The sequence below is a fragment of the Aspergillus uvarum genome (genome assembly GCF_003184745.1).
Source record: "Aspergillus uvarum CBS 121591 unplaced genomic scaffold BO82scaffold_2, whole genome shotgun sequence".
Lineage (NCBI taxonomy): Eukaryota > Fungi > Ascomycota > Eurotiomycetes > Eurotiales > Aspergillaceae > Aspergillus > Aspergillus uvarum.
The window spans coordinates 29,585-44,588 of record NW_020291299.1 but is presented as its reverse complement, the minus strand read 5'-3'; the positions used below and the strand labels follow the sequence as shown (position 1 = coordinate 44,588).

The 15,004-nt window shown below is 49.9% G+C and overlaps 5 protein-coding genes across 5 annotated transcripts; 2 read left to right on the top strand and 3 right to left on the bottom strand.

Moving 5' to 3' along the window:
* Positions 1 to 144: 144 nt before the first annotated feature.
* Positions 145 to 2,737, top strand: BO82DRAFT_272016 (Rad21/Rec8 N terminal domain protein; the record flags this gene model as incomplete). Its single annotated transcript, XM_025631010.1, has 7 exons — positions 145 to 163; positions 225 to 261; positions 336 to 476; positions 545 to 679; positions 772 to 1,261; positions 1,319 to 1,891; positions 1,955 to 2,737. The coding sequence occupies 7 exons, from the start codon at positions 145 to 147 to the stop codon at positions 2,735 to 2,737; spliced, it is 2,178 nt and encodes a 725-aa protein (XP_025496863.1).
* Positions 2,738 to 4,717: 1,980 nt separating this feature from the next.
* On the top strand, positions 4,718 to 6,778 carry BO82DRAFT_50375 (DUF3237 domain-containing protein). Its single transcript, XM_025641276.1, has 5 exons — positions 4,718 to 5,039; positions 5,184 to 5,675; positions 5,772 to 6,092; positions 6,150 to 6,444; positions 6,498 to 6,778. The coding sequence occupies exons 1-5, from the start codon at positions 4,971 to 4,973 to the stop codon at positions 6,524 to 6,526; spliced, it is 1,206 nt and encodes a 401-aa protein (XP_025496862.1). The 5' UTR covers positions 4,718 to 4,970; the 3' UTR covers positions 6,527 to 6,778.
* A 1,590-nt stretch (positions 6,779 to 8,368) lies between these two features.
* On the bottom strand, positions 8,369 to 9,289 carry BO82DRAFT_397246 (uncharacterized protein; the record flags this gene model as incomplete). Its single annotated transcript, XM_025638910.1, has 1 exon — positions 8,369 to 9,289. The coding sequence occupies one exon, from the start codon at positions 9,287 to 9,289 to the stop codon at positions 8,369 to 8,371; it is 921 nt and encodes a 306-aa protein (XP_025496861.1).
* A 1,844-nt stretch (positions 9,290 to 11,133) lies between these two features.
* Positions 11,134 to 13,350, bottom strand: BO82DRAFT_299620 (methylisocitrate lyase ICL2). The gene is made up of 6 exons (XM_025632027.1): positions 12,887 to 13,350; positions 12,532 to 12,820; positions 12,058 to 12,470; positions 11,570 to 11,993; positions 11,267 to 11,520; positions 11,134 to 11,212 (listed from the first exon to the last, which is right to left on the bottom strand). Exons 1-6 carry the CDS (start codon positions 13,308 to 13,310, stop codon positions 11,205 to 11,207), a joined length of 1,812 nt encoding a protein of 603 aa, XP_025496860.1. The 5' UTR covers positions 13,311 to 13,350; the 3' UTR covers positions 11,134 to 11,204.
* Positions 13,351 to 13,843: 493 nt separating this feature from the next.
* BO82DRAFT_397244 (zinc finger MYND domain-containing protein) lies at positions 13,844 to 14,586 on the bottom strand (the record flags this gene model as incomplete). Its single annotated transcript, XM_025638909.1, has 3 exons — positions 13,844 to 13,948; positions 14,016 to 14,174; positions 14,245 to 14,586. The coding sequence occupies 3 exons, from the start codon at positions 14,584 to 14,586 to the stop codon at positions 13,844 to 13,846; spliced, it is 606 nt and encodes a 201-aa protein (XP_025496859.1).
* Between the last annotated feature and the right edge of the window lie 418 nt (positions 14,587 to 15,004).

The window sequence follows — 15,004 nt, the reverse complement described above, 5'->3', positions numbered from 1 at the left end:
ACAAGACCTTGTCGGACGTCACCTGCTCTCTGATCATACTCTCAGTCGCATTGGAGTCTTCAACTCTACTTTGACTTCGCGTGCTCAACCCCAACTGCACAACAGGCAGACCGGGGCCGGTAGCATACAACTCTTGGCTTGAAAATGTTCTATAGTCATGAAAGTAAGTCAATCTTCTACCCCTGGAGGCTCACGTACTAGCTAACGCGTTTTCTTTCTTCTAGTACTTACTTCTCCCGAGTACGGTGTCGCGACAATATGGTTCGCTTCAATTCCACGCGTCGACTCTACGCTTACAGAACGTAGAGAGTGGCTAATATGACCTTCGTCTTCAGGCTCGTCGCAACTCTGGGTTCGAAGTCTGTCACCAGACGTCTGAACAGAAAGACTATACTGAATGTGGATGTGCCTAAGGCGTGCGGCGCCATCATGGAGCCGGGGGCACCAATGGCACTGAGGCTTCAGGGAAATCTTCTGTAGGATGCTCACTGTCCAGATCGTGGTATAGGCTGTTTCCTCTGCTTACAAGACACACAATTACCAGATACGGGGTCACAAGGGTTTACAGCCATCAATGCGGATATACGCTCACTGATGTCCAAGCCATGCATGACAAAATGAAAACAATGCTGAAGACTCTACCGGGTGGTGGTTTGGACGCCTCCGCTGGAAAGGCTAGGTTTGTCTCACTTCCACTGACAAGGGCAGCATAGGAGCGCCTCTGGGGCCTCTGGGCACCGCTGATATGATGCTAATATCTTTCTTCTATAGACCCGAGCAGCTTATCTTGCCTTACGACCCCTCCTTCCTGCCTGATAGCCTCCCTGGGCTTATCCTTGACCTCTCGAGCTTGAATGCATTGACCGAGGTCGACCAGAGCACACCGACCTTCTTCAATTGGCCGAAGACACCTAATCTTAGCCAGTCGGTTGTTTCGCAGAACACAAGTTTGCAATTGAGCTTGCCGTCGGATGAAAGTTACGCGGGAGGCTTAGGGGGTTTCGCCTCAGATACCGATACTATTGGGTATGGTTCGAGGAGCATCGCTTCGGAAAGGCTCAGACGTCTTCCGCTCTACGAAGATGCGGGTGTGATTCTTCAAGCTGATTTCGAGTTCGACGAGGACGGAAACATTGTTGAGCTGGGAGCCACTCCGCCCGTTGGAGGTATATCACACAGTATTGCTCACAGCCACCACGAAAGGGGGGTTGCGAGTGATCTTGGGGTCTGTGCTGAAGAAGACATCGTTATGGAAGATCAGGTATAGCTTTCGCGATGACTTCATATGACACAGTACTAATCTCAAAGTCCATTCAAGATTAACATGGTCGAGGACGGTTTCGAACTGGGCGAGAGATCCGAGCAGAACACCCGAGGTGCTGGTCATTTGCCGGCCAGATCAACACCTTTTCCCGACATGGTTTTAGATGACGAGGTCTCTCCAGAAGCGCATGAAGTACCAATAACTCAGAGACAAAGGGCCCCCAAGTTGATACAAGCGGATGACCAGATCGGGCTAAGAAACAGTGAACTAGCTCATCTGAACCAGAACTTTGTGTACCTTATGGCGATAGCCTCGAAGCAAAAGTCGAAGAACAAACTTCCTACACTATCGAAGAAGAACGCGGCCTTCTGGGTATATGGTCAGGGAATCGGCTCTGTTGGGAACGGAGTTGGCAAGTCTTATGCCACGCATCCATTGCATTTCTTCTCAGGGGAGCAACTTTACACCACTCTTACAGTGGCTGCTGCCAGTCTGAGTCCTAAGCGTGTTCATGACTCCATAGAAGATGAGGAAGAAGAACATATCGGAAGACGTGTACGAGCTAGGAATGATGGTCAGCCGGATGATCAGTGGGAGTTTCCCAACAATGATGATCTCTGGAATCAGGTTTGTTATCTCATCATTACATACCTTGCAAAGAAGATTGGCTACTAAGGCTACGCGCTGTAGGATGTTGAATTAGGTCGCCACGCCTCATCAGTACTCCATGATGAAGGCTCCTTTCAAATGCCCTGGAACATCACAGCCTCTATACATAGCTCTCGACAGGGATCAATTGCTTGCAACATTCTTCCTGGTATTGGAAGTGTTAGTGACTTTTCATCACACGGCTTTTCTGACGCTGGTCTTTTGAGGCCACGCAGCCGCCTTACAAGCTCGAGCCCTCTTGCCGGACGTGGTATTACATTCGATATCGAAGCACTTGACAACCTACAGCTTCCTGGTCAAGAGCTGGAGGATTTAGACATGTTTGAGGACTTTGATATCTCTCAGTACCTGCACACCGAAGCGGAGGCAGAGCACGGTGGAGTCGACCGTAACAACGCAGTCGAAGCTATCGCGGCCGAACCTAGGCCTCCTTCTGCCAGCCTCCGAACCCACGGGGATGACTCGCAGAGGTCCACTCTCGACCAGGAAAGTCTGAACTTCCTCGACTTCCTCGCCGCCAAGATCGCGGTACTGGCTCCTGCAGATGAGGGAGATGGTCGGGACCTGGTGCACCCATCCTCAAGCTATTTTAGTGGTATCAAGCGAAGAATGCACTTTTCTTCGCTTCTTCCGCCCGCGAAGACATCTCGCATCGTGGCTACCCAAGGCCTAATGCATATCCTCGCTCTGGCTACAAAATGCCTGCTCACGGTCCATCAAGATGAGGCACAGTACCTAGGTGGTGAAAAGTATGGCGAACTCTACCTGTACGGCGAGATCTATCTCACTTTGCCAGAGATCTGAGAGTGAGCTTTGTAAGTGAATGTATCAGATGTCTAAAGTGATCCGAATTGTATTCGGTACTTCGTATCTTTATGCTCAAAATCATCTTTCACAATTCCTGTCTCTTTCCGTCAGACTGCCCTTGTTTTTCTTTTCTATACTGATCTTTCGTGGTAATCTTTCCAGCTTCTATGGTGTCGAATGGGTTTACAATACGGTATTTAATGCGTGCTTCGTCTCACCCGGAATTTCCTTCTGCAACCCACCTCGATATTTCTCTCTCGTTTCCCACTTTTTCTTGTTCTGATTAAATCTCGATCATAAAGCTTTCTCAATGAAATTATTGTTGCCATGACATCGCAAGCTCGAAATCCCGCAGTCTTTTCATCATCTACTGCGTCAGAGAAGGTCGATGGTCTTTGTTTGATATCAGATAGTAAGGATGTATGGGTACTTTGGTAGCGAATCGTAACGATCAACTGCGACGAGGGCAGCTTTAGGCAGGAAGTATAAATTGCAAAAAAGAAACTCAATGCACATGAACAAGTAGAAGTAGACCCGCATGTAACAGGGACAAGGGGGGTGTTTGGAGGGAATGTGACAGCTGTCCACGGTCTGGGGAGCAGTTCCTTTGCTTGGCACACATCTTACTCCATAAGCTACCTTATGAGGCTGGTCTTCAGCATCTGTTTTAAGGCTGGATACCCGTTATCATCAATAGATGTGACGATATGACGACGTCTATACTACTTCGTAAATAATGGTTCGTATATTTATTTTACCTCTTCAACGTGGTCATCCTCTCACACTAGGAATTCGATTCAATGCCCAGCATTTCTCTCTCTCGCTCTGAAGTAAGACACGGAAAGGCAGCACGCGTGGAGGCGGTGGCTGTGTAAACCCCAGTGTGTCCTGACACAACATCTGATCCTGCAAGCCGCAGCGCAGCGTTCGTTGGGGAGGGTAGATAGCCTTCCCAAGAAGAAAGGTGCATAAAAGATCTTGATGCGTAATGCGATCTCGATTCTCTGTTTTGTCAGATAGATAGATCGATACAAGATACTGTACCCTTTCCCCTTTTCATACCCGGTTTGGTTCTTTGATTCCAAACGCGGCCGACGCGGTGGTAAAGCTCTGGGAACCGGTGGTAATATGCTCGGTGCCGTCTGGTCATGTCACTTTCTCTTACTCTTACTCTTACTTCGATACCGCCGGATGTTGTATCGATCGCTGGTATTCGTTCTTACCTCTACTTGCCTGTATTGCCTGTACTGTTCAGTAAGTTACCACTTACCAGTACACAATTTTTGGTAGAGATCTATAAGGCCATAATTACTACTCCGTACTCTTTGGAATATACCGTGGCTAGGGCTTCGAAGATCAATATGGGGCTAAGAAACTGCATATCTAGGTCTGTCACCCCAGGAGGTTGCTGGCAGCACACCGGCTTATTTTTAGGAGAAGGAAGTGGACTCGGTCAGCCTGCCGCCTGATAGCCTTGATTTTGACTTTGCGAAGGGTTGCTGCGCGGCTCTAGAGTCGATCGTGTTTGAGGAGATCGAAGAGGAGGTGGTTGTATTTGTGTCTGGATGCTGATGTGTTTTATCCTCTTCGTCCGGTCAGATGAATCTGGTAGATACGATAGATAACTAGATGAATGGTACAGTACGGGATAACGAAGCAAGAACATTTTTCCATGCACTGGCATTTTTCCCACCCTACCAGCAGGAGACTCGATCGGGTGGTTTGGTTACGGGTTAGTCAGCCCAGCCCAGTCCAGCCCAGCCCAGCTTGAATGAATGCCAGGATCCAAAATACGCGGACAATGTGTACGGTCTCGTCCGTCTCGTCCGTCTCGTCCCGTTTTTAACGAGTTCGCGTAAATTAACCGCCACTTGCCGTCAGTTTGTCTCGTTTTGTCCTCGTTACTCGTTCTTGTTCTGGTTTTGTCTTGTCTTGTCCTTCTCCCCTTGCTCTCTTTCTCTCTCTCTTTTCTTTCTCTTTCCCTCTCTCTTCCCTTCCCTCCCTCCACTTTCTTCCCGTCCCGTCAAACATTCATTGATTCTTCCTTTTCACTCTCGCTCATCCCCCCGAGTTTTGGCTGCCTTGTCCTCGCCCTGCTCCCTCGTTTCCCTCTCCCACCCTCCCTCTAAATCATCCTCTTGAGATCTTCTGTGAACGTCTTGTAATTCAGGCGTGGTTTCTGTCCTTCCACCCTTTCAATATCGATTTATTCACCCCATTTGTCGTGAACATGGGTCGGACAGTCGACCAGGAAGTTCACGCGGCGTTCGTCGAGTTCCGCGCCAAGGAAGACGATAAGGTGCGTGACTTGCGTATTTCCCGTAATATTTCCAAACGCCCGCCTACCAAGAGAACCAACCCAACCACCCCCCCCCCCCCCCCCGGTCAGCACCCGTCATCGTTACTGACATAACAATTCCGTCTGTTTGTTTGCTCTTCGCAGTGCCTTTCCGTCCAGTGTATCTATTGCCAGCAAATCCGCGCAAAGAACACCTCGCGTCAGAAGCAGCACCTGCTCGAATGTCCCGGCCTCCGTCATACCAACCCTTCAGCTCAGTCACAGTCCGCTCCAGCCGCTCCTAACGGCATCGGTGCTGCCAACGGATATCCTCCCACTCCCAATGGCGCCGCTGCCACAGCTGCGGGCGCTGGGCCAGGGCCCGGTGCCCTCGCGACCCCGAATGGACCCATGATGTCCAACGGTGTCAATCCGCATGCCACCCCGATGCAGACGCCGCTGCAGAATATGCAGGGACGCGCTTCCTTGCCGACGTCAGGCCCTGCCGGGGCCACCTCCACGGCCGCTGCCGCGCAGCAGGCCCCTCGTGCGACACCCAAGTCCAAGCCGAAAAACTCGTCCTCCAACCTCCCCGCCCCGCCCCTCGATGACGTGCATGCCGCTTTTGTAGAATTCCGTGCGAAGGAAGAAGACAAGGTAAGACCCACACCGGGTTTCATGGCGAGCGAAAGCACGCGCGCGCGGCCTACACAGAAGTTCTGACGCGCGAACCTTTTCTTTTCTGTCTTATAGTGTCTGTCCGTCCAATGCATATACTGCCAGCAAGTCCGCGCGAAGAACACGAGTCGACAACGCCAACATCTGCTGGAATGCCCCACCTATCTTAGTGTCATGAAGGACTCAATCCCCGCCAACAACCTCCTCCACACCTTCCCCGAGGGCGACGTGGCCCGCTCGCTGCAGATCCCGGCGCCCACTCTCGAGTTGGACTTCCGCATGAGCATCAAGATGAACCCCAAGGTTGCTGTGGGCGAGAGTATCTGGGGTCAGCGTGACTGGGTGACATTCGTGGGAGGGCAATGGGCAGGTCGATGGGGCAAAGGCATTATTTTGGTAAATACTCTTCGTGCGCCAGAAGAAGGCATTGACATCATGCTAACCTCATATTAGCCTGGGGGACAGGATTCTCAGATCGTGACTAAAGAGTCATCCACCAGCCTTCGAGCGAGCTATATGCTCCAGACCGCCGACGACCCTCCTGCATACATTATTGTGAAGACCAATGGATGGTTGACTGGTTCTAAGGACGTCTTGGACAAGGTCAACGACCCGACCGTGGCAGATGGTGTCAACCCGAACACTTATAAATATCGCATCAACCTATCTATGGAGACCGGAGATGAACGTTACGCATTTCTGAACACTTTGATGTGGATTGGCAGTGGTTGCCGCCGGGGCCAGGAAGGTTAGTTGGATCCTCTTCTACTATGCGGTACCATCACTAATGCTTTCGAACAGTCATCTTCGACGCCTTCCGCGTCAACTAATCTGCCATAAGATCGCAGCTGTTTTGTCCGTTATTAAGCGAGTAGCAAATTTGATTTCATGGGGGAAAATTGCGTCCATCTTCTCTCTGCGCCCGGGGAATCGCTTTAATTCCTATTCCTTTTTCTCAGTCTATATCTCTCATCTGCCTCCAGCCCAACGGGTGCGTTGTGTGGTACCTATGAATGTTTTGGCCGTTGTAATTCTTCTGAACACCCTGTTCTTCTCTATCTTGTGGGGATACAAGTGACCGTATCTTTCCATCAGCCATAACCGTCGCGAATCTGCTGGATGTGTTCGTTCTGCCATTGTGGCAAGTGCAGCACATAGCAGCTGAAATGTTCCATCATGAGCTCTCTTCATCCTCTTATGTTTTCTCTGCATCAATTCCTCGGCCTCCGATTTCTCTACTGGTGCTATCCCATCTCCTGTTTGTGTAAGAACTTCAACCTCCTATTTTTGCCATGCTTGTTACCGCATCTAAGAACCCAAATTGTCATGACCAATGTCGTTCTGTCCGGGGGTTCATAATCTTCTCGTTGGTCTGTACCCGTACCGAAGTCTCGGACATATGATTCAATTGCAGAATGGAATGTCTTTTTTTGTCTTGCGCGTGTGTATATGTCGTGTGTGCGTGTCTAATGTGCAGGTGAAGATCTTAGGGAGCCACTTGCTATATCACGGTGGTCGACTAGGTGTAGAAAACAATCGTTGCTGCGGCTCATTGGACCCTTGGCATTCCGATTAACAACACCCTCAATACCATCACTAAAGTTTCAAGAGAAATGCATCTGTTGATCGCCCAGTTTCAATACAGTCAAGTAGTGTAAACCGACCAAATTGCTACGATATCTGGGAACCGTAGATCTAGACCCTGAAATATATTTTCCTTACTGGCGGGAAGTAAAGTAAGAGTGGTGCTGGCGCATGGCGGTTCGGTATTTCGGCGGGTATGTGTGTAACTGTACTTTTCGTGAAGGTGTATGCTTACCGCCTCAGAGTAAGATATACCCTCGTAGTACTCCGTACCAGGTTTGATTACCGAACCTCATACCCAGCACCCTACTGCCCGACGGAGGAAAGTGGTAACTAATGCTGGTATGGGAGTAAGTTAACTTATCTTGTTGTGGGACATTACCTACCATCTTCGCACTTCCATTTCTGATCTTTGGTCACAGTTTGCTGGTATTGAGTCTTGACTGATCGGCTTGAGAGCGTGTGTTCTGGGATGGTGGGGCTAATTGCTTTTGTTTGGTTCGGGGGTGGTCTTTGAGGGTGGTTCGAATGGGATGATCCCTCTGGGTGTGTTTGGGGTCAATGAGGATCAGGTCTTGATGATTTGGGGAAGGAATCATACGAAAAGGAGAAATTGAGTTCGTAGTGCGCAGTTGGAGCTACCTCGACTATGACTCTGAATGTAAGAAACATGCTATTTATTCGTGACATAAACGAAAACCACTGATTGAGAGCATATCAGAATTTGAAAGTATGCCGCAACACAAAGAGAATATGAAGAGCATGAATGCAACGAGGGCTATACTGTAATCGATGGCTTGAGACTACCCCGTCGCCTTTCAGATTGTGGCATAAAAATAGGGCTGATAGGGATCAATCTTGTACGCTTTTTTAAAATCGACAGCGACACCTTCTGCAGCTGCCTTGATAGGCTCGATGAATGACTTCTGAAGGCAATCCGGGACACATTCGCATCGAGCAGCAGCGGGCGGTTTCAATTCTCTGAGAAAACTGCACGCGATGATAAGTAGACTGAGGTTGGGAAATTTCTGCGTCTTGCATGCGAAGAGCCCCATCAACTCTCCATGGAGTCTATCGGTATCCTCCGCCTAACACTCCGTCAGGGAGAGACGCTCTAAGCTTCCAGGCAGGATGAGCTTCAGAGCCTTGTTCAGTTCGAAACTCTCGGAGCGGAAGTCTAGAAGATTGACAACACGCATGCGTAGCTCTTTCAACTTCACAAAATCTGCTAACGAGCCGAACCAATTGTCAGGAGGATCTAGTTCTGACTCTTGCTCACCCTCCTCATCTTCTTCAAAGTCCAGGGAAGCATCGATATATACTTTCTCATTAAGCCAAAGCTCTACCAGACTTTGCTTTTGCGTTGAAAGGGAGCGGTGGAATGCCCTGGGCCGAAATCTTCTGCGGGACGCTCCCGGCGCTTGTGTATCTATATGCTCCCAACGAAAACTTTCGAGATTTGGGCAGGCTGCTATAAGATGCATTAGGCCATACCTGCCGTTACCAAACGATTCAATTGTAGTGATGCGCAAAGTTCCCGGTCCAAGTTCAAGGCCTGCCATGGCATCACCATTCGGGTTGTCTGAGTCAATCAGTCCCCACCACAGCTCGACGTCTCTCATAGTTGGGAGCTGTAAGAACGGCAGAAACTCATATGCCTGGAACGGGATCCAGTCGGCCAGCCTGCTTCCAGCACTAAGTGGCTCGAGCTCCTGCAGTATCGATGTGAAGGGTGCCTCTCGTGTTGCTGCCCGTGACACGATATCACGAATGTATTTGCCAATAAGCGTTGCAAACTTCACGCGAAAGAAGGACAGATTCGATAGATATGTCAGAAGAACAGCGATCCATGCATCATGATTGCCTCTAACCAACTCCTTTTCCCATTCCGCAGTTTCTTCTGGTGACTGCCTCAGCTCGGCGACACGGCTGCGGATGCCAGAGATATCGTTTGTTGTGACCTCAAAGATGGTGCTTGACGCTTCGACATGCAGAGCCACGATGGCCATTGCAATAGATGGGTTACTTTAGACAGTTACCAATAAAAGCTTGATCTGCTTCACATCCAATTTGATTATCGCGTAGGCAGAAGAAAGAAACAATGAACGCCAGCGCTTACACACAAGAAGCAGAGGCATATATTCACTGTATTTGAAACCATGTATGTTCTCTTCCCCAATAAGCAGCAGAATCTCGTTTGGCAGCTTTTCCATGTTGGGATTTGGCTCTGAAGAATACTAGCAGACCATTCAACGGCAATTCATTAATCTCGTGATGACTGAGGAATGTGTTCCTGGCCTCAAGTGTCGAAGCAAAGATAGACAAGACCTTGTTTGATAAAGTTGCACAGGTGGAAAGAAGAACCAAGAGAGTCTCACTTTTCGACGGATTTGTGAGCTGATGGAATGAAGAGATCACTAGTAGTGATGCTTGTGGGTATCAGGTATCGAAGACTCTGCCTTACCTTGAGATGAATCATCCGTTACTGACACAGTAGGCTTCTGACAGGGCGCTACCAAGGTTTGGCGGTGAATGTAAATGACCTCTGACAAACTCGAGATAAACTGAGAACCGACTGGCTGAGCCACGATTCTTGTTGCTTGGGAAAGCTTGTGGTGGGTGGGTGTAGGGTGAAGAGAAACATAAAAGTAAGGTTCAGGTTTTGTGTTGGCTGTTTACTTGGGAAGTAGAACAGAATAATCGATGAAGTCGGAGAGACGGGGGAGGTACTAAGTAAGGTGGTGCTGTAAGTGAATTCTGCGACAGCGTGAGGGAGGATACATTGACTGACTTCTCCACCTCCTGCTTTTTTGTCGTGTCTTCCACACACCCCACCTGCCTCTGTTTACCTTCAATTCTTCCTTTTGTGCAGCAACCTCAACTCCTCTCTGTATCCCAAGCTGTTTCCACACCAGCCCCAGCGCCACTGCACGGATCTCTGAGTAGCATTTGTGAGAATGCCGTACACTCCTAGAGAAGCAGTATCGAGTTAGCGGTGCTCCATACTAACATAATTTGAAGATAACTGCATAATAAAACGGGATGGTTAACCTCAATGACCTACAGAAAAATGCCGGAAATGAGCCAAACTGGACTTACATCTCAATTCCTCTTGCGGAATGAGTTCATCCTGCTACCCCTCCACTGCTCCAAGAAGACGACCTCGAAAGCACTACATAACACGAACGAAGGCATCGCGTCAGACACATGGTCTTGAGAAGCTTGGATGATGACAACAAGGGTATGGAGCATATATAGCTTGTCGCAAACGACGCCGTGCGTGTCTTTCGAGGAATACCAACACTTTCCACGCATTCCGCTATTTTGCGGGAGTGAGCGCGGAATAAACAAGTAGGATAGGCAGCTCCAACGACAGTGAATTACTGAGAGACTTGCTCCAGTCCATTGGATGGCTTGCCGGCGGCTGGGTCGCTGGTCTGGGCAGTGAGAGAGGAATAGTGAGACAATCCTCGGATAACGCATACACTTGCAAAGATTCGGAAAATCGCAAAAAAAGAGTGTTGAATGAAGAAGAAGCGATGAAACATTGGGGAAAAATCAGGAATGGCGAGAGTGCCATCGCTCAATGGGGGATTTTCGAGCTTCCAAGTCTCGTTCTGGAGGCTCTCTCGATAGCTTCTTCCACGCCTAGCCCAATGAGATACCTCGTTTCTCGCCAGAGCTCGCTCGATCAGCATTCTTCATAACCACACACAAGCTTCGAGAACCACAATATGAGAAGGTATCCTTCGAGAGATGATGTAAAGGCTATGGCAGCATCAACTCTTTCGATTCCTGGATGTCGGTGGATGTAGGCTATATCGGGAGTTATGTGATAAATTACGATGTTGGAAGAATCATTAGCACTAAAAATTGTTGTTGAGTCTCATTTATCATTAGGTTACAAAGCCATTCACAATTCCTTCAGAAGCCTGCGAGGTCGTTAGCCAAAAGTCTAGAGATCAGCATTGGTGCTTTCCACTTACCCTTCTCTGTGTTGCCCTCGCCCATACTCTTGCTGCTACTACTGCCACTTTGAATTGCCCCAAGGATGCCGTCCAGATAGGGTGCACCACTCCATTTCTGGTGTGTAAGCACATCCACACCCAGCTCCTTCTCCCGAGCTTGAACCATGCGCACGTAAGCGAGCATACCATCTTCCTTGAAAGCCCGGGAGAGTTCTGTCGTGATCGTTGCGTTGCTGTGTAGTCCAGCGAGCGAAATGAGTTGAAGTACGAACCTAAGCAAGTTAGTCTTCTGTGTCTTCAGTGGAGGGGTGGCTAACTGACCCATGTTGCGCCAGATCCCAGATGAACGATTTGAGCGACGCCTCGTCGAAACCATGTCCCATCCAGTTAAAGGACGGACTCAGGTTGTATACCAGCTTCTTGCCGGGGAACACCTTGCGCACCTCTCCTGCCAGCGACCCTGCTTTCGCAACGTCTGGATCACCGGTCTCGACCCAGAGAAGATCCGCATACGGTGCGAACTCCCGTGCTCGCTTTGTAGCAGCGGGGAACCCAGCACGGTAGTGATAATATCCTTCCCTGGTTCGGGGACTATCACAAGACCAGACAACAGGTTTCTTCGTGTAATCGCTGGCTAGGACTCTGCGGCGGGAGATCGACAGATCGGGGCTCTCTTGAACGCGCTTCCTGTATGCGTCCCGGGCGGACTGAGGAGCCTTTTCTGCTTCAAGATGCGCGTCGACGGCTATGTCACACCCCAGAGTTAGTTCCAAATGTTGAGAAGGGTGAGAGTAAGATCATCGACAGACCTTCATCAAAGGTGACCAGCTTGTGTTTCTTGACCCAGTCGGATTCATAGGCATCGATCTCCGAAGGAGCAGCGCCCTCCCTTTCCATAGCCTGCAAGGTCTCGGCGAGTGGCTCAACCTCCTCCGTCACCCCCAGAATGAATTCGTGGTCGCGCACATCGATAGCGCTGCTGATGAGCCGTCCACTTTCGGAATCCGTGCGTGCGATAAGTAGGTTCTCAGTCCCCATTAAATCCCACTGGAAGCGCGCTGCGACCAATCTGTTGATATGCTCCCCAATGGGCACAAGGACCTTGCCAGCTAGGTGACCGCATTTCTTTCCGCCGTGAAGCTGATCTTCGAAGTGCACTGCGGCAGCACCATTCTCTGCGAAAAGCTTGGCCAGCTTCAGTACGGCGGAAAGTCCACCATGTCTGCATCGAACGTTAATACCGCGATCCTAGCCAAATCCGTTCAAATGAGCACAGCACATACCCCGTATCACCGTCAGCCACAATCGGACGCAGGTAATCAATGTATGGAGTCGACTTCCGTTGTTCAGCGGTCAGTTTCCGTCTAGCGTCCCACTGTTTCCGATCGTGCAGCTGTTGCGCCTTAAACAATCGCTGGACTTGATTGGGCACCGTGTTGTATGGATAATCGCCGAAGTCGGGAGACACCTCGTTGGTCGTTGTCAGGAGTGACGAGCAAGCCCATCCCGAGATGTACAGGACCTCCTGGTGAGGTGCCTGCTGCGTCATCTGGACCGGGTCAATGGCGCCCACTTGGCAATAGTTAGCATACCAGAAAGAAATTCAATAAAGGCCGAGAAACAATCGTCGTTACATACTCGTGTGAACAGGCTTTCCTTGCGCTGCCTTCTCATTCAGCAGATGGAAGAGCTTCCGTGCCATCAACGAACTTGGGTATGTTTGTTGTAGGGAACCGCGTTTGCTGACGACATCCGCGGCGGAGTAAGGCCGCTTGATGCCCTCAAAGCGGGGAGATTGCCACCATTCTTCCACATCTTGTATTTGCTGTTCGTAAAGAGCATCCTCAGCTGCCCCGGTCTTGTCTGCTGTCGAAAGAAGTTGGTATGAGTCCGCAGGTAACGTTGCTGAGACGGGTGGTTCCACGGGGGGGAGCGATGATGCCGACATCCGCGGATAACCGCATGTGAAGGAGCGCACAGCGAAGCGCGACAGACAGCCTTCAGTGACGGGTCGGAGAGGGATATGTCGAGGGAGCCGACGAGGAAAAGAGCGAAGCATCATTCAAAGAATTGCGTTTTGGATACCACAAGGTTTGCGTTCTTTGTGGAGAAGGGAGGGATGTGTGTCTGGGGAGAGGGGGTCACTTTAAGGTGGCACTCGGTCCGAGCACCGTCGCAAGCCGGCCGATCAAACCAGCCTCGGTCTGGGGGCGGGCAATCCACACATCCCGCAATACCCGCTTATCCGGGGTGGCTGGTACTTACTAGCTTGGGGATAGTAACTTACACTATTACAGTACTGACTAGCTGATTCACTACTATGGAAATTTGGGAAACAAGATGCAATACTAACTGAAATCGTATTTTTGTGGTTTCAGGTTTTTTACCTTTCCGTGAAACTTGTTCAGACCCGTCTGGATGGGAACATGTACATACAGTAGGTCCAACAGTGGGAAAGAACACAACATCTCGTTCGAAATAGTAAAACAAGGCCATGAAGTCAGGCCAGAAAGCCAGAGGTGATGCAGAGATCATCTCCTTGTGCTCGAAGCCACTTCCTCGTGATCATGCCTTTGCCCTTCAGTTCAATGAGGCTTACTCGTGCTCCATGTCAGCAATGAGGGAACGGAAGTTCTGGTTCTGGATGACCTCGCAGAACTCCTTGTGCTTGTTGACGTTCCAGCTCCCCGCCTTACAGCCCTAGTACAGAGTTAGCAGGCTCATCTTTGCCGATACTGGTTCGATCTATCGAGGGAGATCTCCTTACGCTGTTACAGTATCCAATGACACCGCAGCCATCGCAGGTTATGATCTGGTCAGGCACATTACGGCACCAGTGACACCTCTGATGGGCAGCAAAGTTCAGAGGCCAGGTTCTCATCTCATCGCTGAGTTCCAGAAGCTCGTCCAACGACGTCGGGATAATCTTAAGTCGCATGGGTTAGTATCATTTCACCAGGGAAGGAACGTGATTGTCAGGGCTCAAAGATTCATACCTTGAGAGTGCGATATTCCAAGACACGGATGCCATAAACCTCAATCCCGAATTGATGCTTGCGGGCGTGCATAATGGCGATGGTATTTCCAACTTTCAGGTGCGGACACTGGCTGAGAGCACGGCCTTGATCCGGTCCCTCGAACCGCAGGGTAACAAGGTGTAGATCAGTGCTGCGGGTCCCGATGACGAGGGAGGGCACTGTCTCGAAAGCGAGGATCTCGAGAAGGAGACAACCATCTCTTCCGGGAGTCAGTTCGTGGGTGTCGAGATCCTCGACGGGGATAGCGGCAAAGCCGGGGAAACGACTGGTGTCTCTCAGATTAGGGTACGAGATAGTCATCTTGAAGAGTGGAGTTGGTGGTCGAGTTGTAAATAGTGATGATGTTCTGGGAAGTGATGATGCTTTGGAAGTGATGATGCTTTGGAAAGTGATAATGTTCTGGGAAGCGAGAAGGATGAGTGTAGATGAAGTGGTGCTCACAGAGGAGGTACTCACTATGATGAGACATGTTAGAGATGGGAAGGAACGATGAACGACTCAGCGCCGAGAGGAGAACTCTTCATTGATACATTCACCACAGCGGCCTAGTCAATATTTACAGTATCTAATCACCGAATGCTGGAATAACTGGACGCTTTTGACAGCTTTGATCTCGATCTACTTATACTAAGCCCTTGTGAAGAGACGGAGATGTTTTTCGCATAGTAGACTTTTTCTGTTGAAAGAATTGCACATGCCTGCTTAGGCAGTGTTCTCA

Coding starts and splice junctions, on each gene's coding strand:
- BO82DRAFT_50375 (XM_025641276.1), top strand. CDS start 4,971: ATGGGTCGGACAGTCGACCAGGAAGTTCACGCGGCGTTCGTCGAGTTC. Junction 5,040..5,183: donor GCGCCAAGGAAGACGATAAG/GTGCGTGACTTG, acceptor TGCTCTTCGCAG/TGCCTTTCCGTCCAGTGTAT. Junction 5,676..5,771: donor GTGCGAAGGAAGAAGACAAG/GTAAGACCCACA, acceptor TCTGTCTTATAG/TGTCTGTCCGTCCAATGCAT.
- BO82DRAFT_299620 (XM_025632027.1), bottom strand. CDS start 13,310: ATGATGCTTCGCTCTTTTCCTCGTCGGCTCCCTCGACATATCCCTCTC. Junction 12,821..12,886: donor AGGAAAGCCTGTTCACACGA/GTATGTAACGAC, acceptor ACTATTGCCAAG/TGGGCGCCATTGACCCGGTC. Junction 11,994..12,057: donor GCTGGTCACCTTTGATGAAG/GTCTGTCGATGA, acceptor GGTGTGACATAG/CCGTCGACGCGCATCTTGAA.